Below are 25,783 nucleotides of genomic sequence, written 5' to 3' on the forward strand. Positions count from 1 at the left end.
TGGGGTAGGGGCGGGCGCCTCTCGGAGCGTGCGGCCGATGCGCCGCCTTGTTGCCGCAGCCGAGGGGCGGTCCAGCCGCAGCTGGCCGGGGCCGACGGCTGTGCGGGCTTTCCGGGGCCGGTTCAGCTCCCTGAGCTGGCGGGAGACAGAGGCGTGAGGAGTTAGAGCTGGCGAAGGCGGTGAGGAGGCCCTGCAGCTAGGAGGGGGCGGGGGCGTGAGCCTGTGCGTGAGCCAGTGGTTCTCTTCAGCTCTGTCACTGAACTCTGCCCTCACGCTGAGAGAGACCGGTTTTTCTGAGGTGTTGCTGCCTTCTCACTTGGGCTTTACAAATATGTCTGTGAATGTAGTTTTAGAATGTTCATCCTTGGCTGTTAAAAAAAACAGTTGCTACAGCCAGAAGCTGAGTATGTGTTAGGCCTGTGAAGTGCTTGTAGCAGTAATGAATTTTCAATAATGCAGTATTTGCTTTGTGGCTTGTGTGTTATTTTAGCCTGCGCAGTCTCACACACCTCCCTTCAGCCAGAAAGTAAGCTCTGCAACAAGGAAGGTGGCTTTTTTAATTCATGTTTTTTAAAATTAAGGCTAAGTTACTGTTATTGCAGTCTGTGGTTTTCTGATACTCAAGTTGTTGGTTATTTAGTGGAACCTCATCTCTCTATTTCTAACCCTCCCCACACACACATTTGAGGAGAGCCTGTTTTTTCCTGTAGGTCGTTATGATGTTCATAACTTTCAGAATACTGCAGAGAGTTTAATTCTCTGCACTATTTCAGGGGTTGTGTTTGTAATGTTTTCAGCTGTTACAGGAAAAACAAAACCCTGAACTCATGTCCTAACAGAAAAGAAGGAAAAAATGATTTTCAGTTTCCTCTTTTAGAAAGTAGCTACGCCCACTTCTGGTTTTGGTTTGGGATAATAAACAATTAAACGGAAGCATTTTAAAATCCAATGTTCGTCTGTAACTTTTAAGTAGCTTCCTTTTGTTCTTTTAAGGAAATTGAGAGAACTCCACATATTCAAAAAGGTATGCTTGTATGTAAGAGTTTGCCAAATTTTGACCTCTGTTAGGAACACAAAGCGTACAGCTTACCCTTAATGAGAGGGAGGAGTGGTTAAAACATGAATGACACAATGAGTCAGTGCTAGGTGAAGGAAGGACAAAAGTGTAAATCGGTAGTAAAACACAGTCCAAAAGAGCTGAGTTCTGGGTGAGGGGTTGAAAAGGGAGTTTAAGGAAGAGGCATATAAGGCCACATGAAGGGAACAGCTATATCGGTGTGAAAAGAGAAGAAACTGGTTAATGGGCAGAGTGTAAGGACTTAAGATGCTATGTTGTAGGAGCTTAACTTGAATACATGGATAATGGTAGTCCATGAAGGGCCATAATGTAAATAATTGCAGTGATTAAAACCTTGTAGTTTTATTGACTGCTGTCAAGCTGAATATTTAAAATAAAGAAATAAAAAAAAAGGGGTGGGGTGGGGAAGGTCTGATCCTGTAGATCCTTGCCCACACAAGGATTTCTATGCAGCAATTCCCTTCCAGAAAGGAAACATAAAAGGGTGTGAAGACCTTACAAAAAAAAAAAAAAAAAAGGACTTTGGATCCTACCACACTCATCCATTGAAATTGGTAGGATTTTTTTCTAGTTTTCACTAGGCATGTGGTGGAAAAAGTAGCATGCTAATGTGAAGATGATGTCAGTTGGTAATGAGGTTCATCCAGTTATTTTATCCTGTAAAGTATGGCTAAAGTCAGGAATGCTCTGAAGATGGCTTCTGATGCTGCTTATGCTTTGGCAAAACTACTCTATTTTTAAATATTTTTTTTGTGTGTATCTCCTATTAATAGGATCGGGTGGGTTCAGAAAACGAAAGTATGATAATTTTCCACATGGTCAAAGAAGAGAGGAAAAAGAGAATGTTAATCCATCTTCAGCTTTGATGACATCTTTTAAATGTAAGTAAGCATTTGGAAAGCCAGATTATAAAAATGTGTGGTGTAGAAATTGTTAGGAAATTACTAATATTTAGTGATGGAATAAACCAACTTTCTCCGGGGGAGAAACATGAAACTAGTTGGACTCATGCTTCATACATTTAGAGCTTGGTGTTTTGCTTTTTGTGCAGTAAAGTCCTGAGAGAGGGATTTCACACAGCTCCACCTAACTCATGACTTGCTCCCTTTTTCATCCTACTTGCTGTTGCCCCTGCCGACCCCACTTGTTCTGACCCTGATGCTAAGCAAACTGCAGAAGTGTTCAGCCAGAGAAGAGCTGATGAGGCCCTTTGATGGCAGGAAACTAAGATCTGTAGAGGTGTAATGCAAAATCTGAGCCATGGTGACAAGAGGAGGAGATGGCTACCACTGGGGAGACTGAGGGTCTTTTAGCTGTTGGCCTTAGCTCTGGTGCAGAGATGACTAAGCTACTTTAGTGTAAATCTGGATGCATTGCTTTGCGAGTCGGTAGCTGTTTATACATGCACTTTTTAAAAATATGAGTTTTGCTAACTAATACAGACCTGTATGTAGATACTTATTTCAGTTTGAGTGCCTCTTTAAAATTAGCTTATATTTCGGTTTCTTAAATAAGCAAGTGTAAACTTCCCTCCCAACAAATTGTTTTTATGGATTTTGCACAAAACCACATTTAAACTCTAGTAAATTTAGTTGAACTTTCTCATTCGACGAGCCCTAACAAGGCAAAGTTGAGCTTCAGAAATGAGAAGCCTTGACAGAAAAAAGGAGATGTGGTGTGGGGAACAGATTAATTCTTGGTACAATATTTTCCCCATCCCACCTATTTTTTTATGAAGCTAAGGAGGATGTAGAAGTAAGAGCTGGATGGCTGTTACAGGTGGTCACTTCAGCATTGTATAATTTCCTTGCTTCCTTTAAAACGCATAGTTCTTTTTTCTATGTAAGTCAGCCTGGCAGATGATTAACATTAACCCCTGAACTTTTATACTGAATAACATACGTACACTTGCACTTGAATTGAGTAGTGCAATTGTACTTTCAACTTAAATTTTCATCCTTAGGCATATCAGTTTATCATAAGGTTCCCATTAATTCAGATTCAAAACAACACTTGTTTTGCTCCTTTCACATGAGAGACAGTCATCAGCATTTGGTTAATTTCAGAGAGGATGTAAGGGACATGTTTTTTTCAGCTTTTCAATGATCCACTCTTCGTACTGCACTAGTGCTTGTAAGTGCCAGAGACACTGGTGATCTTTGTCTCCATGTCAGGCACAAATGTTAAGAAAAGGTGTGCTCCAGATGGCTTCTAGTTGAGCAAGCTGTGTCAGGTGGAGTGGTACACTATTTCTATGTATGTTGCCGGAATCTAAACAACTTAGTGTGTGAAATTAAATGATTATACACATTTTGCTCTTTTTCATCTCTTTGGAAAAATGTTGTACTTGACATAGTTTTCTGTTGGCATCAAAGATTTCTAAAAAATGAATGAGAAATTGTCTTCTACAATAAAAATCAAAAACCAAGGAGTATTCCATTATACCTTTTTTAGCTTGGTTTGTATGGTTAAGATTTATTAAGTGTAATTTTTAATGGTCTGATTCTGGACCACCAAAATCAATTGAGTATGAGTCCTTGCTTTCAGTGATAGATTAGACATTAAAGTGGAATGTGTGGAGGAAGTGACAGTGCGGTCTTGATGTGTTATCCTGGGGAATCCTCTGGGTTCTAATCCTTTGCAATTTTAGGCAACAGTACAGTAGATTTTCTTTTAGGCTAAAGATTACCAGTTTTGTCTGTGTTTTACTTTAGGTGACAAGACTCTTGCTAGTAGTCCCTAACAGGTTAAAAATCTAACATAGAACTCTAAAAGCCACAACTGTCCAGAAGAGCTTGGGGCCATTGCTGATATTGTAGATCTTCAGAATAGTGAATTTTCTAGTAGATGAAATCTGTAAATGGTAATTGGAAATTGCATATATGCATCCTAGGAAGGAAAGTACCAGTCACCTTCCCTCAAGTTCCTGTCACTGTGATCTGAGGGAAAATAGTTTCTTGATGATAATTCAGTGGTGGACTTGACTCTCAGAATTTGAAGAGACACAGCAATCAGACACATGAAAGATTTGAAAGATTGATGGGAGCGTTTGTGACTTATTTTAGGGTTCCAGATGAAGATTGGGGAGAACAGAACAAGATAGGAGGAACCAAGTTTTTATCAAGATGATGAGAAATACAGTTATTTTTGTATCTTCATCTAAACTTTGATTGCTAGCAAACTGCTAAGCTTTTCTAAAGGATATTCACTTGCTAGACCCCTTAAAAATGTAACCTCTTAGCTTATTTTCACTGTCTTCTCACACAGACACTTTAACGCTTCAGACAGTTAGGCAGGAAATATTTTGAATTTCTTGTAAGTATCTATTAATGGTTTACTTAGTGGAGTAATGGTGTATCAATTTTTAATGGTATGTGAAACATTCATAATATTTGAATGTGGTAACCAGATACACGTCCTCTCTTCTCTGTGTTCATTGTAGTCAGAATTTACATCAGTAAGTCAGAAATCTTATTTTATGTAATCGATCTCACTTTGCTTTAGCACTTCTGTTTCTTAGGGATATTGAACTACTAGACTTTTGGCCAAAGCTGGGATGTGAAATGCAACCTTTCTTTTTACTAAATGATGTGTTTTTAGCAGTATATGTGCCTTAGTCAAACGCCTTTTTTTTGTTTGATGTTTTTCTTTTAGAGACTGTGAATATTATTTAGGGATTTTACGGTTTTATTTTTTGATTTATCTTGTTGAATTTGGGTGAAACTTTAAGTCAGTTTCTTAAACAGCAATATTGCAGAATAGATTTTACGGGTTAAAACAAGTATTTTTACCTTAAAATTGTTTGGGTTGCCTTAAATCATCATAAGGGTTGAAGTATATTTAAACCTGACTTATTAAACAAAAGTATTATTAATGATGACTGTTGCAATTCTGGCAGGTGGTGGGCAGTGGTGGCCTCTGCAGCCCTGCCCTGTGCAGGAGCAGCTGCGCTGCCCAGGCTGAGAAAAGGCACCCTGGGGAAAAGGCTGGTGTGGCTGGGGCCCATAAGCAGTTACTGTAGTACAGGCTCTCTGCTCTTCTGCACTATGTACATGTGATAACCATGTTTGTTACTGTAATGATTGACTCTGCAGCGTTTCAGATGGAACTTGACACCAGGCATGATAAATATGAACGGCTTGTGAAGCTCAGTCGTGATATAACTATCGAAAGCAAAAGAACAATATTTCTGCTCCATAGGTTTACCAGGTGAGTCACACTTGCATGGAAGTGTTTGCAGAAAACTAGAAGCTGCCTTGTAGTGTTCTCTGTATTTGTGATTAATAGTTGCAATGATCTGTTGAGAGGAATTTAATTAACTTCCTATAAACATCCTTTAGGCTGGATGTGAGCTAAGGAGTGCACACTCCAGTTAGAGAATTAAAAGATGCTGGTTCAGGTTTCTCAGTTATTGACGTGTTAAATGGGATCAGAGTAGTAGAGTGTGACAGCAGATGAGAGCTTTCCAGCTTTCAGCAAGCTGGTAGAGCATGCACCCTTCCTTCAGGTTAGTTGCCTCTGCAGTCATTTCACCATTTTGTTTTTTGCAGTCCCACCGCAGGTCATCAATGCAAAGAGGAGGTGACCTGGGTTCTGTTTACTCTAATACATACTGCAGCCTAAGAGGCTTTTTATGGAGTTTTGAGCTTTTATGTGATCTCATGAGCCTTCAAACAATCTTTGGAAGCCACAGACAACGTAGAAGAATAACAGGAAAATGTGAAGCTTTGCATAGCCTGTTGTATAAAATGCTTGTTGTATGTGTCAGACATTGGTCTTATATTTTACAGTTATAACAACTCTACCTGTTCCTTTTATTTTTAATTTATTTTTTGTTATCTGTTAATGCATTTCTGCTGTAGTAGTAACTGTTTAAATTTATCGTAGTAGTAACAGTTACAAATAGGAATTTTGAAGTTGCCCTGTTTTTAGCTTGATCGTTTTCTGCGAGGAGGCATTGTGATAATTCTAGTAACTGCCTTGACTGTAAATAGCTACTCTCACTGCAGGGGCTGAATAGCTGGGAACTGGTAGAGGAAAGAACAACAGCAAAAAACTCCTCTTTACTCCAAATTTTAGATTCCTGTTTTGTAAGACATTCATGCTCTTGTGAGAGTGGAAGCTTTCCATGCTGTAGTTTTATTTCCTCCTCCTTTGCTTTTTGCTGTTATTGTGGCTTTACTTTCAGAAATCTGTTTTTAAATGCTTTCTTGAGACCAGTTGATCAGTAGTCCCTTAAACAGACTAAAAACTAATGTACCATGTAGTTTATTAGGGGGTGGGGGAATTTTTAAGGAAATTAGATAAACTAAAGTTTAAATGCCAAGTATATATTGTGGTTGTGAATCAGGTATTTCAGCTATTCCTGAATAGCATAGACCATAATTACTTCTTAAAAAAAAAATAAAATGTAGGTCATGTATTGTATTATGCAATACCGTAATATATTGCAAAGTACTGATTTTTCTTTTTTAAAGGTTGAAGGACTTCTAAAAATACTTTAGTTTTCTGGAATACTCTTCTGAAGCCTTTGCACATTTTTCTCATTGTTCTTACTTAAGCAATAATTAAAATTCTAATCTGGAATAATCATCATGCTACCAGAACTATGTTTGGCTTGTTGATTATTTTCATGTAAGGAATTTACAGAATTTCGAATCTGCAGCAGATAGCAATGTTAAACTGTTACTCATTCCAATATCAGCTTTGCTTTTTTCCTGAAGCCATTGAAAATGTATTGGTTAGTAAAAGAAAATGTGTAACATTTTCTGTTTGGTCACGGTCTGAAAGGTGCTCTTTCAGTTTCTTGTTTTGTGATTGCAGTGCTCCCAATGGGGAAGAAATACTAAATGAATCTGAAGTCAAGCTAGATGCTGTCCGACGGAAGATTAAGCAGGTTGCCCAAGAACTGATTGGGGAAGACATGTATCAGTTCCACAGAGCTATATCTCCAGGTAAATTATTTTAAAATAGGGGAAGTAGGCTATTTTGCACTAAGCTCAGTTTCTCTTTATGTACCAGTGGTTCCTCTTCATGCTGCAGGTCATTTCTGTCACATTTCTATGGTTATAAATTAGGAGTCAGATTAATCTTTGTTGTTAGTAAAGTTGGCTCTGGTATTAGAGAGGCTGTTTCCCTACAGTCGTCTTATCATTGCAGTTAAGCAGAGACTTAAATGGGAGACTACAACTGGAAAAATTTGGACCCTGACCTAAACTGAAGCTGGGAGAAGTTCTAATGAATGCACTGGCTGGTCCTCTCTGACTGAGAGGAGTATGTGCAATACAGTCATTTACCCCACCTGAAGGGTTATCATTTCTGGGAGGGGAGCAGGAGTGACTGACTTGTGAAATGATCCCATCTTGAGTTTATAAAGTTCATGAGTTAAAACTTTTAGATCAGTATTTTCTTCTAAAGACCCAGAATGTGCTTCTGCTCCTGTTACAAGCGTTAAATCAGAGTTTATATCTGTTTCAATCACATCTTTTCTGCTTCTCTCTGTAAATAGCAGTCTTTACTAACATCCTTGAGATACTGTGTCCCAGTGCTTTCATGACTCTTGCTGTCAAATCATATTTCTTTGCTGAATCTTTGCTGACAGTCTGAATCTTACCTAAATTGTTATGACCTGTTTGTGGCAATACATGAGTAAAATATGTAGCTGCCTTTTTGTCATCTTGATCACAGCATGAAAGTGTCTTGTGTTTATCAATCTTGTTTTAAACATATTGGAATCTGAGACAAACGGTGCACAGGTTAACTTGTACTTATGTCTTACAAAAAAAGTTTGTTAAGAGTGAGACAGCTCTTCAGTGAAAACTCAGTTTGGCACTTCTGAACCAGAAGGAGCTTGCCATGCTAGTCTGCAGTGGCTCTAATTCAGTTCCTCAGTTCTCTTGCCTGTGGTACATTGGGTTGTTCAAATTAAATAGAAGTAGTTATTCTTAGAGACAATCTGTGTCTTGCTGCTTTTTATAGCTTAGTACTGTAATGAGACAATGAAAAGCAAGATAATTCAAAACTCTGACACTACAGGTGACTTCAAACTATGAACAATACTAGTCCAAGTGTATTATGAGTACCTTGACATGTTGAAAATGTGTTTGGATTCTGCTTGTAAAAGCTGAAAATCTTTGCATTCAGTTTTATGAACAAAAATTTCTGAAAGCTTCATTGAGACTTGTAAACCTTGTCTGAATAACCCCTGAAGTTTGTAGTCCCATGTGAGTCATATAATGCTGTTTATAGAACAACAGCATTTGAGGTCTGCTATCTCATGAATCTTTGTGAGACCTCATGATACAAGCTATCAGTCTTGCCACGTGAGCAAAACTGGTACAGTGCAACCAGTTACCCTGCATCGACTGCTTCACATGGATTGTCTTTATTTTCTTAGTATGTGGCTTTGTGTGGGTAAATTCAGAGGCGTACCTACCTCTTGTTTTTAATGAGGGGCAGTTTGCCTGGAATTAGCTTGCATTCATCTCAGATGTAATAGAGTGCGCCTACATAGCAGACATACAGAAACTTAATGCACAATAACTTCTGTGTGTATCCATGTCTTATAAAGCAAGTGAGCAAACCTAGGTTTCTACTTCCAGATTCTCTCCTCTGAGTAAAAAAAGATTATTGGTTTTGAATATATCTTTCCCAACCTGAAAAGTTAGATATTTTTTTTTTATATGAAAGATATGTAAACTTAAGCTAGCCATAGCAACCTGAAAATAGAGAATTTAATGAAAAAATTTCCATTCAAGTTTGCTATTTGTATTTGGTAAATACTCATCCACAGTCAGCTACACTGGTTCTCCTACATAATCTGTTTCTGACTTGCATAAAAATATCTGTTAATATCTAAATGGTCCTGAATAAACTCTTTAGAGAACAACTGAAAATATGCTATCAGAAAAAATTCATTGTTTCTAAAACTTTCCCCCACTGTTTTAAATTTTAGCCTCTTAAAAATGACTAATATTGACATTGTAGAGCCAGCCAAATTACTATAGACTATAGAAAGTTAGAGGCCTGCTGCATGTGTATGATGACTCAATGCATCCATAGTTGCAGAGGTTTTAAAATAGACTATTTCGGTTGGAAGGACCTACAATGATCTCCTGGTCCAACTGCCTGACCAATTCAGCGCTGACCAAGTTAAAGCATGTTAAGGGCGTTGTCGAAATGCCTCTTCAACACTGACAGGCTTGGGGCATCAGCCACCTCTCTGGGAGGCCTGTTCCAATGTTTGACTGTCTTGTTGGTAAAGAAATTCTCCAGTCTAAACCTCCCCTGACGCAGCTTTGAACCATTCCTATGTGTCCTATCACAGGATACCAGGGAGAAGAGGTCAGCACCTCCTTCTCCACTTCCCCTCCCAAGGAAGCTGCAGAGAGCAATTGAGGTTCCCCTCAGCTTCCTCCTCTCCAAGCTAGACAAGCCCAAACTCCTTAGCTGCTCCTCATAGGAAATTACTCCGGCCCTTTCACCAGCTTTGTTGACCTCCTGGATGCATTCAGGACCTTAACATCCTTCTTAAATTGTGTGGCCCAGAATTACACACAGTTATATATATAACAGCACATCCATAACACTTGCATGGGACTTGGAGTGAGATTGTTATAAAATTAAAGAATTTTCTTACTACAATTTTAAGACAACATAAGAGGGTGAATCCTACTGACCTTTCTAGGTAGGAAGAAAGGATGACAAAGAGTTATTAATTAGTACACTAAATAATAATGGAGAGGAGAAGCAGACTCTGCTGTCCATCTTTCGAGCAATCAGGTGTGCAGTCTCTCAAACAAATGCCTGAACTTTGCAGTTTTGTGGACAGAACTAAAAGATAGAAGTACACAGCCCCCCACTGCATTTCTGGAGCTAGATCTGGGAATGGCTGTGCTTTTACCTTTTTCCTCTCTTCAGGTGACATGAGTAAGTGGCAAGTCAGTGCAATCTCATCAGTTGTGTTACTGTATCCTGGGCTGCATCAAGAGAAGTGTGGGCAGTGGGTCAAGTGAGGTGATTCTCCCCCCTCCACTCTTGTGAGACCCTACCTGCAGTACTGTGTCCAGCTCTGGGCCCCACAGTGTAAGAAGGACATGGACCTGCTCAAGCAGGTCCAGAGGAGACCATGAAGATGATCAGGGGGGCTGGAGCACCTCCCCTGTGAGGATAGGCTGAGAGAGTTGGGGTTGTTCAGCCTGGAGAAGAGAAGGCTCCAGGGAGACCTTATAGCGGCCTTCCAGTACCTAAAGGGGGCTACAGGAAAGGTGGGGAGGGACTCTTCATCAGGGAGTGTAGTGATAGGATGAGGGGTAACAGTTTTAAATTGAAAGAGGGTAGATTTAGATTAGATAGAAGGAAGAAATTCTTCACTGGGATGGTGGTGAGGCACTGGAACAGATTGCCCAGAGAAGCTGTGGCTGCCCCCTCCCTGGCAGTGTTCAGGCCAGGCTGGACGGGGCTTTGAGCAACCTGGTCTAGTGGAAGGTGTCCCTGCCCATGGCAGGGGGGTTGGAACTAGATGATCTTTAAGGTCCCTTCCAACCCAAACTATTCTGTGAATCTATGATAATGCTGGCCAGCCCTGTGATCTCCACGTTGTTGATGTAATTAGGTAGTTGTTGCCTTATTAAGAAGACTGTATATAAAATCCAGATGAAGTAAGTTGCCTTCATCCAATTTCTATAGGTCATCCACAGCATCTACTTAAATTCTAAGCTCTTCAACATGCTGCTCCTCTGTGAGGGGAGTTTGTGTCAGCTGGTGTCTCATTGTGCATGTCTTGTAAGGGCTGTGTTAGAATATGTGTGCCACTGAGAAGACAAGGAATGCTTTTAGGCATTGTTTAAATGAGCTTGTGTGTACAAGTATGCATTACGAACTTTTAGCCAGAGCTTTGTCTTACCTTGTTCATTAAATCCTCTGCTCTCCAGTGAGTCATTGGAATGGCAAAAAAACTAATATGCAGGCTTAAGGCTTTTAGATCTTGGTCATGCTGAAGCTAGGATCAAGGAGGTGTCAGAGATGTGAGTATATTTGATGTCAGCATTATGATGCTGAGATAGAAAACCTAGAGACACGAAGAATGAGGGAATAGTTAGATGAAGAGCAATGGTGAGAGAGAATGCTTTATTCCCCCTGACTCTCACTGTTTATGAAGAACTGTAATTGGGAGGGAAACAATGATAAGAGTTCAGAATGTTGCTTTTAGTTTTTTTTTTTAAGCCTAGTGTTCTTTAATTGTTGCTTTGCGCTTTTTTTGCAGTGGAAAAAGCTTGCATGTTTTGAAAATAAATGGAGCTAGGAAAAGTGCTAGATCTTTTGTCTTTACGTATTTCCTAGAGCTGTAAGTCTTGACCTTCTTTTCACCTGTTTTTTAATTCTGATTTTGTACTTTTAAGAAATTCTGGAGAACTAGTTAAAAAGCTTTTTATGAACAAAAACATTGCCATTAAACTGCTTTTTTCTTCAAAAAAGAATGAAGAAACGCCTATGTTCCATATCTCAAAAGCAGCCTGTCCAATTAACCTCAAACTTCCTAAAAATATTCTCCTTTGTCTTGAAACCAAACATGAGACATCCTCCTGTTCCCCACCCTACCTCTCACAGAAAGAGTAAAAGGGATCGAAACTGGGCTTATAATGGAAACCATCGTCGCAGACTTAACTGGGGAATCATGACTGTCTGCATAATAAAACTGCCTAATACATATTTTATTCAGTATAATAACTGTTAACCTATAAATAGAAGAGTTCTATGAGTATAATGCTTGGGAATATTGTTTTCCACTTGTAATTGTTAAATGCTTTTTTTGGGGATACTCCAAGCAGTTGTTCTTTTGACTTGAAGATAAAACAATTCTGGCAGAGCACTAAAGGAGTTTCATGCTTTCCCTCATTAAGAATAGTGCTAATGGCACGCAGGACGTTTCCCCAAAGGACACTTGCATGAGCTCAAACACTGAGTATAGCACTAATTGAACAACAACAAAAACTGATGACTGTTTTCTACACGTTTCTTAACAGTACAGATTGTCCCAGGGGATGATTAAACAAGCAAACAAAGAGATACTGAAATAATGAAGTCTTTTTTTAATGTAGAGCTCTTCATTTGTTATGTTAGAATGTTCTGCTTTGTTGATATTTTTAAAGCTTTACTATTTGTAATATAGAATTCCTGCTCCTTTACCCCACTTTGCAGTGTATACCTTATATATCCTGTGAGGAAATGTATACTGTTTCTTTAAAATTGTTGTGAGACATTGTGCAAGAGAAGAAAAAAAATTGTAGGAATTTATGAAGGGGAAGAAGAATTTTTTCAGGATTTTATATATGTATATCTCTGTGTTTGGGTATTTTTATTTATATATAAATATCTAAAATACTAGGAAAAATATTAATTGTATACAGGAAACACCTCTACAAGCCTTAAAGACGAGAAAGAGGGTGCTCTGCAACATGTTAGCATTTATGGAATTATTCTAAGCATGTTCTAAATCTATTCTGCATAAACACAAAACTTGTGTAATGCAAAGAGAGGCCAAGATAGTTACGCTTGATAGGTTGGCACTGTGTGGGATTGAATGGAGTATGTTTTAAACATGATTTTGTTAAATGAAATCTGTAGCTGTTTGAAGACCCACTCAATTTTTTGTTCCTTAACAATAAAAGGGCTTGTGAGAGAATTGTAAGGCTTTTGAGATGATTTTCTATAGGACAGCTTGACTGAAAAACCTCTAGAAGTGATAGTTTTAACTATGTGTTGATGTTTTTATAATGCGGTTATTAGATTCTGCTTGGAGCAAGTACAGGTGTGGTATTATCTTCACAGCTGATAGCTGTGCATGAGACAAGATACAGAATGAAGAGCTCGTTATTCTTTTGGGGCTTCTTCAGTAGAGCAGCATAGGGTGATGATAGTAGGTGGAACTAGAGCGTTGTTGGCTGACCCTTCCTTCTGCTGTGTGCCTGTGCTAGCAGCAGTGGTGAGTGGAGTGGTGTGCACAGAGGAGCTCATTAGCTCTTTATCATGTCTGCACTTGCTCTCAACAGGATTAGATGGCGAGGCTGTAAAATGTCAGCACCTTGTCAGAACTATTGCTCTGACTGCTTCTGCTGGAAATTCTGTGTAAAAGTTCAGCATTGACGCAGTCCAACACATAATTTTTCTGGTGCAGGCACTATTTGCGTTCTGAGAGAATGATATAATGGAGCTTATTTCTGTCTCCTGCCTTATACCATTTAGAGTCACTTTAGGTATGTAATCATGCTGCAGCAAACTGCATTGCTGGATTGGACAAAGTCAGTTTAGTCTGTGTGGATGAAAAGGAAATACTTCAGTTGTGCTAGAATACTATTTTTTAACTGCGGTATGTAGGACCACCAGACATGACGCTGTAAGAAATGCTGTGGAGATGAGTGAGGTCCATCCAAGCAGGCCAGATTTAAGTTACTGATTATTTAAGTAATTTGGGGGGTTTTGGTATTGTATGAAGGATTTGCATTAGAACACAAACTAAAGGAACCATCTATGTCATGCTTTCTGTTACCTGTTTTTTTTTTTTGTTCTTAACTCCTTCACTCGTGGAAAGAACATCTCATACTCAAGCTGTGCTAGCTATCTTTGTAGACACCTAGGTATTTCTGAAATAATACCAAGGTAAAGAACTATTCTGCACATCAGGAACAGTAGAAGTAGGACATTTTTTTTCTTCTTAGGAAAGCTTAAAAACTGTAATAAAAATAGGTGGCATATTTAATCATAGGTTGGCGATACAAAGGAAAAGCTTTTTACTGCATGAGGAAGGTGTCACGAATTGTAAACATCTCACCCAGGAAGAAGTTTGAATACACCTAAAACTTGAAAGAAAAATCTATCCATGAAGGAAGCAATCAGGTTTCTGCAAGATGGTGGGAAAACAGCAACACAGGAACAGGATGTGACTGAAGAATTAAAGTTAATCTCTTTGCTGTTGTGGGTGAAAGGTAAAATGCCAGAAATGGAAACAAAGTTTCCTGATTATACTGGAAAATTAACAGAATTTGCAGTGAATAAGCTAATATTTATCAGATCTAGTTTTGTTAATTTTTCTGTGTCTCTGATGTTCTTCCATCAACAAGTGTGCCAATGAATTTTGTCGGATTTGAAACTTGATACTTTCAGCTTGTTGAATTTTGTTACCTTTGATTATTTCTGGTTCATTCTTTTTTTTTCTAGGTTCTTTCACTGAAAGTAAAAAATAGCAACTGCACAGCCTCTCACTTTTTACTTTCTGCTGCAGGGTTTGTATGTTCATACGCAAAAACTCAAAATAAACTTGGGAAAATGAATGTGAATTCAGACATGACCAAACAGGGCATGCACTATGAGAGCAGTGATTATTAGCTGATCCTTGAATGAGCCATTGAGTACAGCATAAGCCATAAATTCAGCAGGAGCCATTGAAGGCAACATAAGTGTGTTAGGAGAAGCTATATACAGTCTTTTAAAGATGTGTGCTGTGGATCAGGCAAAAGCAAGATTGTCCTTTCCTGCTTCTAACTTAAGACCTAACTGTCTTAAAGTCCTGTGGTACTATTATGGCAAATATTGCAGTTATTTACATGACAATCTAAATCTGGTGATGTTGTTTGTCTTTTAATTCAGTTTCATAGCTAGCAAATGGAGGAAACCTTGTGCTCTGGCTCAGGAATTTTTTCAACTCTGCAGCTGTTAAAAGCAGTCATTCACAAACCAGAGCCCTTCAGCCTTTACAGGAACCAAGTGCAGGTGGAACCTGAGAGAAGACCAAGAGAAAAAATCTGTGTACCTATTTTGTTTGTTTAAAACCACACAGCAGAATGTGTCACGGAGGAGCTTCATTCCAGTAAACAAATAGTATAGCATATCATGATTAGGTTTTCGTTTTGCAGTCATGTGGTGAGAAATAGAAGTTGGTGAGTGGTGATGTACCTTCCTTACCATATCACCATTCATGAGGATAAATGGCCACCATTGGTATTTCTTACATGCTAGTGAGTTGGGGCTGTTGCATGGAAACATCATCATCTTGAGAACATTCACTGAGGTTTGAACTGAAGAAGCTGTGTTGTCTTAGGTGCTCTTTCTTCTTAGATCATTGAACATCCTGGCTGGGTCAGACCTTCCTTTCTTTGGTGTCTTGAACCCTTGCCTTCAAGGCTGTTACATAGTGTAAAATTTGCTGTCTGACTGACTTTTAAACGTCTGTGTCAACGATGAAGGCAATTGGAGGTAGTTACAAGAAGACTACTTGTCACAGGAATAGTTTGGGGGTTTTCTGTTTGGTTTTGTTGTTTTTTTTTTTTTTTTAGAACTTGTAGAACATAGGCTGCTCTTCAGAATTACTACATTTTTTTGGGAATAAACAAAACAAACCCGTCAGAACAAAAGACATGGTTACAAAAGTAACCCTGGTACATCCCTCAGGTCTTCAACTAGGAGCGAAATGAAAGCTTGTGAATTTTTCATGCGTGATGAGATATGTGCAAGAAACGTAGCATTTGTCATATGTACACATTTCTAATAAGAAAGAGGCTTGATTAAACTGTTCTCTGCAATGAGAGATTTAAATATTCTTTGCAGTTCTCTGCAGGGGTTTTATGCCTGTTCAGGGAAATAATTTAACTCTCACAGGCACCTGTGCCTATTAAATAGGGAACCTATATTTGTTTGTGTAGTTACTGGGAAAACAGGCTAACCTCAGGATTACATTTTTCCTAAAGTTGGTGTGTATTCAGCTTTAAACAAAGTGCAAACAATATTAACACTTCAGTATCTGAAATATCACATGCAGCTAGAAGGGAACAGAACTTGGTGGTCATAGATGTGTCGAGTAGCAATTGACTCATCAACAAAGCATTCAGGGCTCAATATGAGAAATTTGCATTGGTTTAATTACTGATACAGTATTAAACTGGTTTAGACAAATCACTGCTAGATGTAATATACATTCTTTATTTATATTCCATTTGTAATCAGTTCAAGGGTGTTAAAAATAAGTCTTGCTGACAAATATTCACATCTGGGTTTGTACTGATACTAAAATAATTTCAAAACTGGATTGATAACATGGAGCAGTTTGTTTATGTGGATGTGGACTTAGTTGTGGTTTTTCTCTATCCAGTTCCCTTAAAAATTCAGACTACTTACAGCCTTATCTGTCATAATGATTCAGCTTTTGAAGTATTACTCAGTGACTAGAACCAGTTTTTTTTTTCTCCCAGATTTATAAGCTTTTATGGACATTTGTTCTAGTGCTTCCATTTGTATTTGTTTAGTCCCATTTTATAAAATCCATCCCTGTTAGAATTACTCTTTTAAGACATTTTCACAACAGGATGTCCACATGTCTCAGAGGATAGCTGGCTTTATGCTCTTTCAGTGTACTCTTATAAAATTAACCTTTGACTTCATGCACACAATCAACAAAGCAGTTGAATTGTTTCACGGCCTCAGTTTAATTACTTAAGTTTTTGTCACTTATGTGTGGAAAGAGACCTGTGAATCTAAGGAATCATTGCCAAATCTGCAGAGAACTTAAATGAAGAAGACTGAGGTATGAATTGTCAGTTTCTTCCTAATAGTACACTGACTCTGAGGCAAAATAATTTGTGTATTAATACTTTTAAATTTATTGCTTGTACTTGTTTCAATTGATGTACCTCGTTAATTATTTGCTTATTTCACCAGTTCTCCCCTTCAGTGATCAATATGCTTGTAGAAGTGGGTTCTTTAAGTCTTCCATCCTCCCAATATTCTGCAGAGGTTATCAGTAAGGGCCCTTCAGTTTAACTTTGATTTTTGTGTTTGGGATTTACACAAGAATATAACACTTATTTTTTTCTGCGTTGTGTGGGGTTGTGGTTGGTTTTGTTTGTTTGTTTGTTTTTAAGGAGACTATAACTTGCCAGCCTAAACATGATGATAAGATAGATCTGTGGCTGTGCTGGTTTGATTTTGTAATGAATTTGCAAGTGGGTAGTTTCACATGACTTGCCCTGTGATTTCATGCCCCACCTTTCATATAGTGATCCTAGAAGAAACTTGCTGTGTATATTTTCTTACTATCTTTCTAGTGGCTGCTGTGGGCCTGGGATTCCTGATGCAGGGTTTAGGGGAGGAACTGGGTAAGAGAACACAGGCTGTCATGTGCTTGTGTCCCCAACCATCAGCACACACTGCTCTGTGAATAAAAAGATACAGAGAAAGAAAGAGGAGAGAAAGAGGACAAAGGGATAGAAGGAAAATGAGTTTGAGAAGAAATAGGGAGAAGCAGCAGCTTGTTTGGGAAAATAGCAGGTAGCACTGGCATTGCTAACCTTAAGAACTGAAGAGGCATGAAATCCATTTTAACCCATTTTTAAACTGTTGAACAGATACTTAAAGGAGAAAGTGAAGTAAACAAGTTTAGGAGGAAACTTTCACCTCTTTGGTCATTCTGGGTTAAAGCTTTCATGCATGCATGTACATCTCAGGTGGAACTGGATTTTGTTTACCCTGAGTCCTGCAACCAAGTAATTAATATTCTTTACTCATTTTTTTTAAACAGAACTATTTTTTCCTACCCCTTTTGCATTCATTTGACTCTTTGAGTGCTCCCATGACTTGTTTTTTTGAAGAAACCTGATTTCTTGCTAAGTTTCTGCTTGCATATGTAGACAAGTCTTGAACATCAGCTGATACAGCTGGCAAAAAAAATGCACAAACATTCAGGCACAAATCTCCTCCTTTATAGATAATATGTGCTTAGAAGGTATCTCAGGGTAACTTTCTAGTTCTTATGTAGAAAATAAAATTTCAAAATTTAGAAGGAAGCTGTTATACTGGGTGACTGGAACTTATCACTAGTACAAGCTATTTATATAGAGTAACTGTAATAACATATCAAAAATACTTAAGCATTTTTTTACCTTACATCTGTAATTTTAAGAATTGCTAGTAGAAATAATACAATGCTTTTAACTGGGATTTTCTGTTGGTGTGCTAGGAAAAAAAAACCCTACAAAAAAGGCAGTGCTACAAACTATTCCTTTACTGGCAGCTCAGTCTGTAAATAAGCCAATTTTGGAATAAGTCCAAAACAAGAGCATAAGGGGAAAGGTATTGTTGGATGGTGTAGTGAAATGGGATGGGGTTTTTCACCTTGGGGATCGTTTGCTCAAAATAGCGGATGTCCTACCATTAAGCTAAAATATAACATGTTTAAACATCCTTCTATCTGCAGGTGGAAACACCTTATTTCAAGGTCTTGGGTCATGGAAGTGTCATGTTGTAGCAACTTCTGGAAGAAGGACTTAAAAAAGGAACAAAAAAAAAAGTCAAATTTGAGTATTTTTTGCAAAGTAGTTGTTACCAGGATTTGTTACCAGTCTATTTATAATAGTAACGACTTTAAATGAGGTTTTGTAAGGCTTACTTGTAAATAGTAGGAGACGGATTGTGAAAAGGTGACACTAAATAACAAACCAGACTGTGTGTGCAACATTCATATGGTGGCATTAAACAGAAGAAGCGAGGAGAAGAGTGGGACATGTCAGCTAGGGTGGGACGATGAGAGGAAGTAAAAATGCGAGTGTGTATACATGCATATAAGTATGTCTGTATAAAAAAAAAGAATAAAAATATATGAACTGCAGAGCCAAACACTTAACCTGGAAAAGGACAAAACATGTGTGAAGCAGTAAAGTGGAGTGAACTGAAACTGGAAGTTATGATGGATCTAGAAAACTGATTACCAGAAAAGTTTGAAAGCTGATTTGATCTCTCTGAGAACTTGGGAAAATGCCAAGTTGATTCTTTATATTTGATAGTTTTCTCCACAGATAGCAGAGAGAGATTCTAAGAGATGTCATATTGAGTGCTGCTGTATCTGGTAGCTTACAGCTTATCTACAGAAAAAGCCAAAATTTCGTAATGGATTACTGGCTGTGTTACATCAGAGGGTAAGGCAGGAAAAGAAGGGGTGATGAAATCTACCTCTCTGCAAGTTTTGATGTTATTTATCTTAGAAGATCCTTTTATCTAGTATTTTTCTATTGCTTTTGGCCAGAATGCTTTACCCAAATTCAGTTGATTAAATTATTGTATTTAATTGGCCTTGCAGCTCCCTGTGTGTTCTGATCCGTGAACAGCTTGTGCTGAGCGTAGCTTTGGTTGCTGGATGTTTATTCTGCTTTTCCCATTGCTGCTGTACGGAAGCATAAAGGGTACAGGCTTAATTGTCATTCTGAATTGCCTCTGCTCACCTTGCAAATACACATTTAAAAAGAAAAAATGAAGGTCACTCATCATGCCTTTGTGGTTGTAATGTGGAAAGTCACCTACAATTGAATTTATCCTTGAGGTTACCTCTAGTTTTTTGGGGGCATTTCCACCCTCATCTGTTGTTCAATTCTATGTTCTTTTTTGATTTAGACTTTTTCTTTGATACAGGCGAAGTATAAATTTGCTGCTTCCTGCATATCTTTGTAGGTTGAGGTCCTGGCCCTGTAGAGGTCAGTTGAGAATTTTGAGATGATTCTAACGGAACTAGGATTCTACTTCTGGTACCCTTGGGTACCTCCACATTTTCTCACTTTATGCACCGGCAAAACTATTGTCTAATCCTGGCTGTCTTGCAGCATGATGTGGCAGTGTCACCTTTTTACTTCTCTTGAAATGAAACCCTTAAAATGATTCAGAATGGCTCTGCTAGAGTCATCTCTGTCGTGTTACAGTCTGTTCCTTTAATGCCCTCCTTTGGTGCTTTCTCGTCCATAGGTCAGATATACACATGCATTGGTTTTATCTTCAAAACTTCTTTTACCTTAGTCCTGCCATGGTGGTTTGTTCCAGGTTTGTTTCTGCTATTTTTCCACTGATGGTGCCAATTTCAGCTTTTCTGTGTATGAACTTTTCCCACATGCTTTCCCCAAATCTGGTTTCTGCATGTAAGGAAAAACTGACAGAAGCTGTGAAGTTGCTGTCTGAACATCCAAGCTCTTTTTTAGATCTCACCTTTGCTATAATGCATACAGAAAATCATCATCTGCTAAGTAGGTAGTGAGAGGTAATTGTGGCAGGTGGCTGCAGATGGCATATAAATCTGGTACAAACTAGATTTGTTATCCGGTCTTTTATTTCCTTGCCAACACAGCAAATCCTTTTGTTGCCCTTCATGTCTTGTTTTTAGACTGTAAGTTCTGGGCAGAGCTGTCGTTGCTCTTATTGGAGATCACAGCCCTGCCTTTTTTTTTTTTTGTGTGTGTGTGTGTGCTTGCCTCTGTTTGTTTGTTTGTTTGTTTTTGTCTGGAGTGATTTGTAACAACAGATGCTTTGTCGTGAACATGAATTTAGCCAAACCTGCCTCTTTTAAGGAGCCTGTTCAAGAATTCCCACAAAATAGTGAAGTGGGAAACTCAGTTTTAAACAAGTGTCTCCTGTTGCTAGTAAGATGAAACAATGGGAGTTTTTGTTTTTGTTTTTTTTTTTTCTGTAGGTGAGCAGCCTTGCTTTTGATTTATCTGCAATCTTCTTCTCTGCATTGTGTCTTTGTGGACTCATGAAATAGTAATCTGTGTGCTCCAACATACAAATGCTGATTTTGAAAAACTCTCATTGCCATAGAATGGTTTGGGTTGGAAGGGACCTTAAAAGATCTAGTTCCAACCCCCCTGCTGTGGGCAGGGACACCTTCCACTAGACCAGGTTGCTCAAAGCCCCGTCCAGCCTGGCCTGAACACTGCCAGGGAGGGGGCAGCCACAGCTTCTCTGGGCAACCTGTTTGAGTGTTTTGCTGCCCTCATTTTTAAAAAATGTCTTCCTTATATCTGGTCTAAATCTATCCTCTTTCAGTTTAAGAGCATTGGCCTTTGTCCCGTTGCAACAGGCCCTACTAAAGTGTCCCCATCTTTCTTGTAAGCCCCCTTTAAGTACTGGGAGGCTGCTATAAGGTCTCGCTGAAGCCTTCTCTTCTCCAGGCTGAACAACCCCAACTCTCTCGGCCTGTCCTCATAGGAGAGGTACTCCAGCCCTCTGATAATTTTTGTGGCCTCCTCTGGACCTGCTTGAGCAGGTCCATGTCTTTCCTGTGCTGAGGACTCCAGAGCTAGACACAGCACTGCAGGTGGGGGTCTTACTAGAGCAGAGTAGAGGGGGAGAATCACCTCCCTTGACTTGCTGGTCACGCTGCTTTTGATGCAGCCCAGGACATGGTTGGCTGCTTGGGCTGTGAGTCATATTGGGGTAAAATTGCTGGGTCATGTTGGAGTAAAATCTGGAAAATGTTTATCTGCTGTGTTCTTGGTCTGGTTTTTGTACTTCAGAAGTGTGCTATGTTAGATTATGTTTCAGTGTTATTTCTGAATTATTTTAGTTATCACTTTTTGCTAGTAACCTTAAAGTATTCTCATGATTTCTTAAAAAAATAAATAATTGTGAGCATGGATCATTGCTGTAAAGTTTGAAACATTAGCTTAATTCATCTGTTTCTGCAGGACTTCAAGAATACATTGAGGCAGTCTCATTTCAGTATTTTATCAAGACACGATCTTTAATTAGTGTTGAAGAGATCAACAAACAACTAGTATTTGCAGCAGAAGACAGAGAAGAAACAACAAACATGGTAAAAAATTTTTCTTATGTGACAAACATCTTTCTGGGATGGAAATGCAATGAGTAGGCTTAGTCACCTTTTGTCATCTGATTAAACAAGGCCAGTTAGTGGAATGGTATTAGATATACATATGGACTTTGACTCACTTGTTCAAAACATGCTTTTCATTCTGACAAGTAGTAAACTAAATCCTTGGGGTACAAGTTTATAAATTTTATATCCTTTTTATTCAGAGCAAACTGAACTACTTCTGGTAGGGGGAAAGATCCAGGATAGTGAAGTACTAGCAAACAAATGTAGAGGAGGGTTTTTTTATGGCTGGGACTGCCTCTAAGGCCTAACGGTGTATAGTGATGTCACAGAAGTTGGGGGAGACAAACCAATTTGAGGCAGCATGAACTCCATGAATGAAGTCTTACTGCTGGTGCTGAACTAGACACAGGAGGCACTGTATTCAGCTTCTGTTAAAATGCACGGTGTATGTCTTAGCTTGGTCATTGGTAACTTTCCTGGAGTTGATCTTGATGCTTCCCCTCAGGACAATCTTGTGTTCCATCATACCTTGGCCCTAATACCATATCTGCTGTTTCCTGACTTGCCCATACTCCTACCCTGTCCTAAATAGAAATTTTTCCATAGGGACAAACTGCTGCCACCGACCACAGTGAACTGGGTACAGTTGATTGTTGACAGGGGACAAAAGGTGATTTTGTAGTAATGTACAGAAATGCACATGCAGTGCACGTGCAGCGTACAGTAATGCACAGCACTGCTGCTTTAGATGAATTCCTGAGTCTGCTTCCATTGAAGAGATTCTTCTGTAAAGCACTTCTTATTCTTTCTTCATTCTCTTTGTAAGATATTTGCAAAGAAGCCAAGTTTTTAGCTTAAGTTCATTTGTTCTTACCAGAGGCAAACCCATTGTGGCACACCTGTGTTAACAAGCTGTAAAGCTGTTAACCCCTGCATACACATCTGACCAGATTTGTGAATTCAGGTGGATAGCATGTTATGGGAGCAAGGGAACAGGAAGAAACCTGTCTTGTCTTCCACGTTACCAATATTATGGCAATAAAAAAGTATTGGAAACTTGGATATAAGAGAAACTTTGTGATGAGTTTTCTTCATGAAGTATTTTTTAAGCTATTTTAATGAGTGCAGTTGATATCAAATGCACCTGAGAACACTATACACATCAGCTTCTTGTAGAAAACTCCAGATGCTAGTACAAAATCACAATTTGTTTTCATAATGCAGATTATTTTGGATTCTTGATTGCTTTGGTAGCTTTGGACAGACCATTTAGGGAAAATTTAAATCTTTTAGGCTGAGATCTGTCAGCCTAAACAAGAGTGCCTAAAAGGCAACTGCAAATAAATGTTGTAAATAGAGATGGTAGAATTAGGGCATGTTTGTCATGCTTTGCTAGAATGGAAATCACATCTCAAGTGGAAATGATGTTTTCATACCTTCTGGTATGTCTGAAGGAGATTAGTACTTCTGAAATCAGACTGTGTGGAAGTGCCATGCAATTTAATTTTCCCAAATGTTTTTAATTACCAGTTATGTTAAATAAGTTAGTGTGTATTTGAACCATTATAAACTGCTTTTCGTTGTTCTCTGTACTGAACTTTGTTCTGTTCTGTCCTCAGACCTCCAATTCCCATGATAAACCACCACACACTTGGAGCCTGAAGGTAACACCTGTAGATTACCTGCTGGGAGTGGCTGATCTAACTGGAGAGCTGATGCGGCTGTGCATCGGCAGCGTTGGAAATGGTGACATAGACACGCCTTTTGAACTGAGCCAGTTCTTACGTCAGATTTATGATGGGTTTACTTTCATTGGCAACACTGGACCTTACGAAGTATCTAAGAAGCTGTATACCTTGAAACAGAGCCTGGCAAAAGTAGAGAATGCCTGCTACACATTAAAAGTACGGGGATCTGAAATTCCAAAGCACATGCTGGCTGATGTGTTCTCCACCAAAACGGAATTGATTGACCAAGAGGAGGGCCTTTCTTAAAATAAGGAGATTGTTACAACTCAGAAGGAAAGAGGACTTAGAAAAAGATTTCTAGTTATGGTTTGTGGGGTTTTGACCCTTCTCAAAGCTTTTTAGGTAGAGACAATTTTAGTTTTATCTATGAGAAGATTGTTTGCAGTGGTAATTTGTAACCAAAATTACTTTTTATGATGTGCAAGAGAACGCATGTTTGACTTTGTCCTCTTGGTATGGAATTTCCCGTATTGCTCCATTGTATCTGCTTTCAGAATGACCAAAATTTCCACTGTCCTCTACACCAGTGACTGTCAGATGTGTGAGTCACCTCGAACTGTTGTGGTTGCTATCAGTTTTCAGCAAGCACAGCAGTGGAAAAAAAATGGGTTAGGTACTGTTACTTAGCATTGTCCATAGGTTTTTGCTGACCTGTTTTCTGAGTGTTTGGATTCTGTACTAATGTCACACCTAAAACAATGTGTAAGTTCACCCTTTGACTTGAAACTGAGGTGGTCTCAAAGTTGCCATGTAACTAAAGTTACCTCTGTTTAATGCTTTTGAGCATGGAACTGAAGCTAAGTCAACTTTTCACCAGTTGTTAATGAAGCTATTTGCACCAGGTAAATACTACTGTGCACTCATTATTTTAGGGCTCTGTTTGAATTGAGCTCTGTTAAAGCTAACATTGGTACTTCACAGTTTTGAAATGAGCTAGAAAATCCACCAAAAAAATGAATTGTGGAATGTATTAGTTTACATTTTTTGCAATGCAGTTTAATGCAGAATCTCACATCTTTCTGTTTGTAGACAAAAATAGAAGACCTACCAAGTATGTTTAACATGAATAATTTGGTGTTAGGACAAGCAGGTTTTGGCCAAAACAAATGCGGTGAGGTGTTAGAAATATGTTCTCCATTGTTTGTGCTGCCCTGAGGACCTCCAGTGCGGTTGAACTGTTACACGTGAAAAAGGGCTAGCCAAGCTTTAAATATCTGTTAGCAGGAACTATATCATGTGCATGTTCCTATGGAAAGGAAATTGCAAAAAGAAATAAGGCAGACATTCTGACTTCCACATTTATCTTTGAGGTGGGTATGTCACCATTGGCAAAAAATCAGGGCTTTCTGCTGGTGTCTGAAGTTATAAAAGTCTGATAATGTACATTATGCTAAAGGAAAACAGATAAAACAACATGATCTTTAGACTCCAGGAAATAGGCGTCCCAGCTGCAACTCAAAATATTACATGTTTTTTATTTCCACTTCCATATGCTGTGATAGTGCCAATGTTTTTCCCATGAGCATGTCCTGAGTAGCTGGGATCATCTGTCATATGGATAGGAAAGGGTAAATACATCTATGTCACATTTTTCCATTGTTTCCACATAAAGCAATATGTGGTGGGTTGAACAAGGAGTGGCTTTTTTCCTATTGTTTAATACTATTTTTTACAATAAATTCTGAAAAGCACTCACTGCCTGTACATTGGTCCTTCTGCCTCTTGGTCCCAGTGGTAAATAAATGTGCAAGTTTCCCACTGTGCAGGACTTGCCTCGGAAGCTTCACTCCATCCATATATTCATACTTTGAGGAGCACTTTCTAATCCTGAATCTCTTTTCTTTTTCCCCCTTAACTTTATTCTGTGAAGTCCAAAACCTAGTTAGGATAGAAACTTCATGTAATCCTCTTGAATTAAAAAAATGCAAAGGATTCTGATGACAAAACAAGTTTATTGCTGGAATAAATCTGCAAAGGTACCCATGTTTTTGTATCTCTCCTTGTTTGGGTTTGTTGTTGGTTTTTTTTTCTGCCTTTTTTCTAAGGGGAGAAGTATACTTATTAATATGGAATGGGTTTCAGTTTTTTCTCCCAGAAATGTATGCATCTAGTATTTCAGTTGATTCAGGTAAGGGTATGGTTCTGTGGTTTTTGGCACAGCTAAACTTGTTGCAATTAATTTCTTGTTGAGTGTATGTGTGTGAAGTGAAAGCAGATATTGTTAGAGGTATTGTGTGATATTAAACAAAGGTCTGTCTCTTGTCTGTCCTAGCAACGATCAGGTGGAATTTAAAAATTTCATGGCACAGTTTG

General features: G+C 38.7%; 1 protein-coding gene across 2 annotated transcripts; it reads left to right on the plus strand.

Annotated features, from left to right (window-relative positions):
- Positions 1 to 206: 206 nt before the first annotated feature.
- TSNAX (translin associated factor X) lies at positions 207 to 25,161 on the plus strand. Of its 2 annotated transcripts, XM_026845331.1 has the most exons (6): positions 207 to 404; positions 1,852 to 1,959; positions 5,173 to 5,287; positions 6,902 to 7,032; positions 21,571 to 21,698; positions 23,342 to 25,161. In XM_026845331.1, the coding sequence occupies exons 1-6, from the start codon at positions 332 to 334 to the stop codon at positions 23,714 to 23,716; spliced, it is 930 nt and encodes a 309-aa protein (XP_026701132.1). In that variant the 5' UTR covers positions 207 to 331; the 3' UTR covers positions 23,717 to 25,161. The 2 variants fall into 2 exon arrangements, with proteins under 2 accessions (XP_026701132.1, XP_026701133.1); XM_026845332.1 differs by lacking the exons at positions 207 to 404; positions 1,852 to 1,959 and having other exon boundaries at positions 5,177 to 5,287; positions 6,556 to 7,032.
- Positions 25,162 to 25,783: the final 622 nt, after the last annotated feature.

This window comes from Athene cunicularia (assembly GCF_003259725.1).
Source record: "Athene cunicularia isolate RWA chromosome 3 unlocalized genomic scaffold, athCun1 chr3_part1, whole genome shotgun sequence".
NCBI lineage: Eukaryota > Metazoa > Chordata > Aves > Strigiformes > Strigidae > Athene > Athene cunicularia.

Bases quoted from the DNA above. Each gene is read 5' to 3' on its own strand.
- TSNAX (XM_026845331.1), top strand. From the start codon at position 332: ATGTCTGTGAATGTAGTTTTAGAATGTTCATCCTTGGCTGTTAAAAAA. The intron at 1,960-5,172 runs GTAAGTAAGCAT...TTGACTCTGCAG, and splicing joins TTTGATGACATCTTTTAAAT to CGTTTCAGATGGAACTTGAC. The intron at 5,288-6,901 runs GTGAGTCACACT...TTGTGATTGCAG, and splicing joins CTGCTCCATAGGTTTACCAG to TGCTCCCAATGGGGAAGAAA.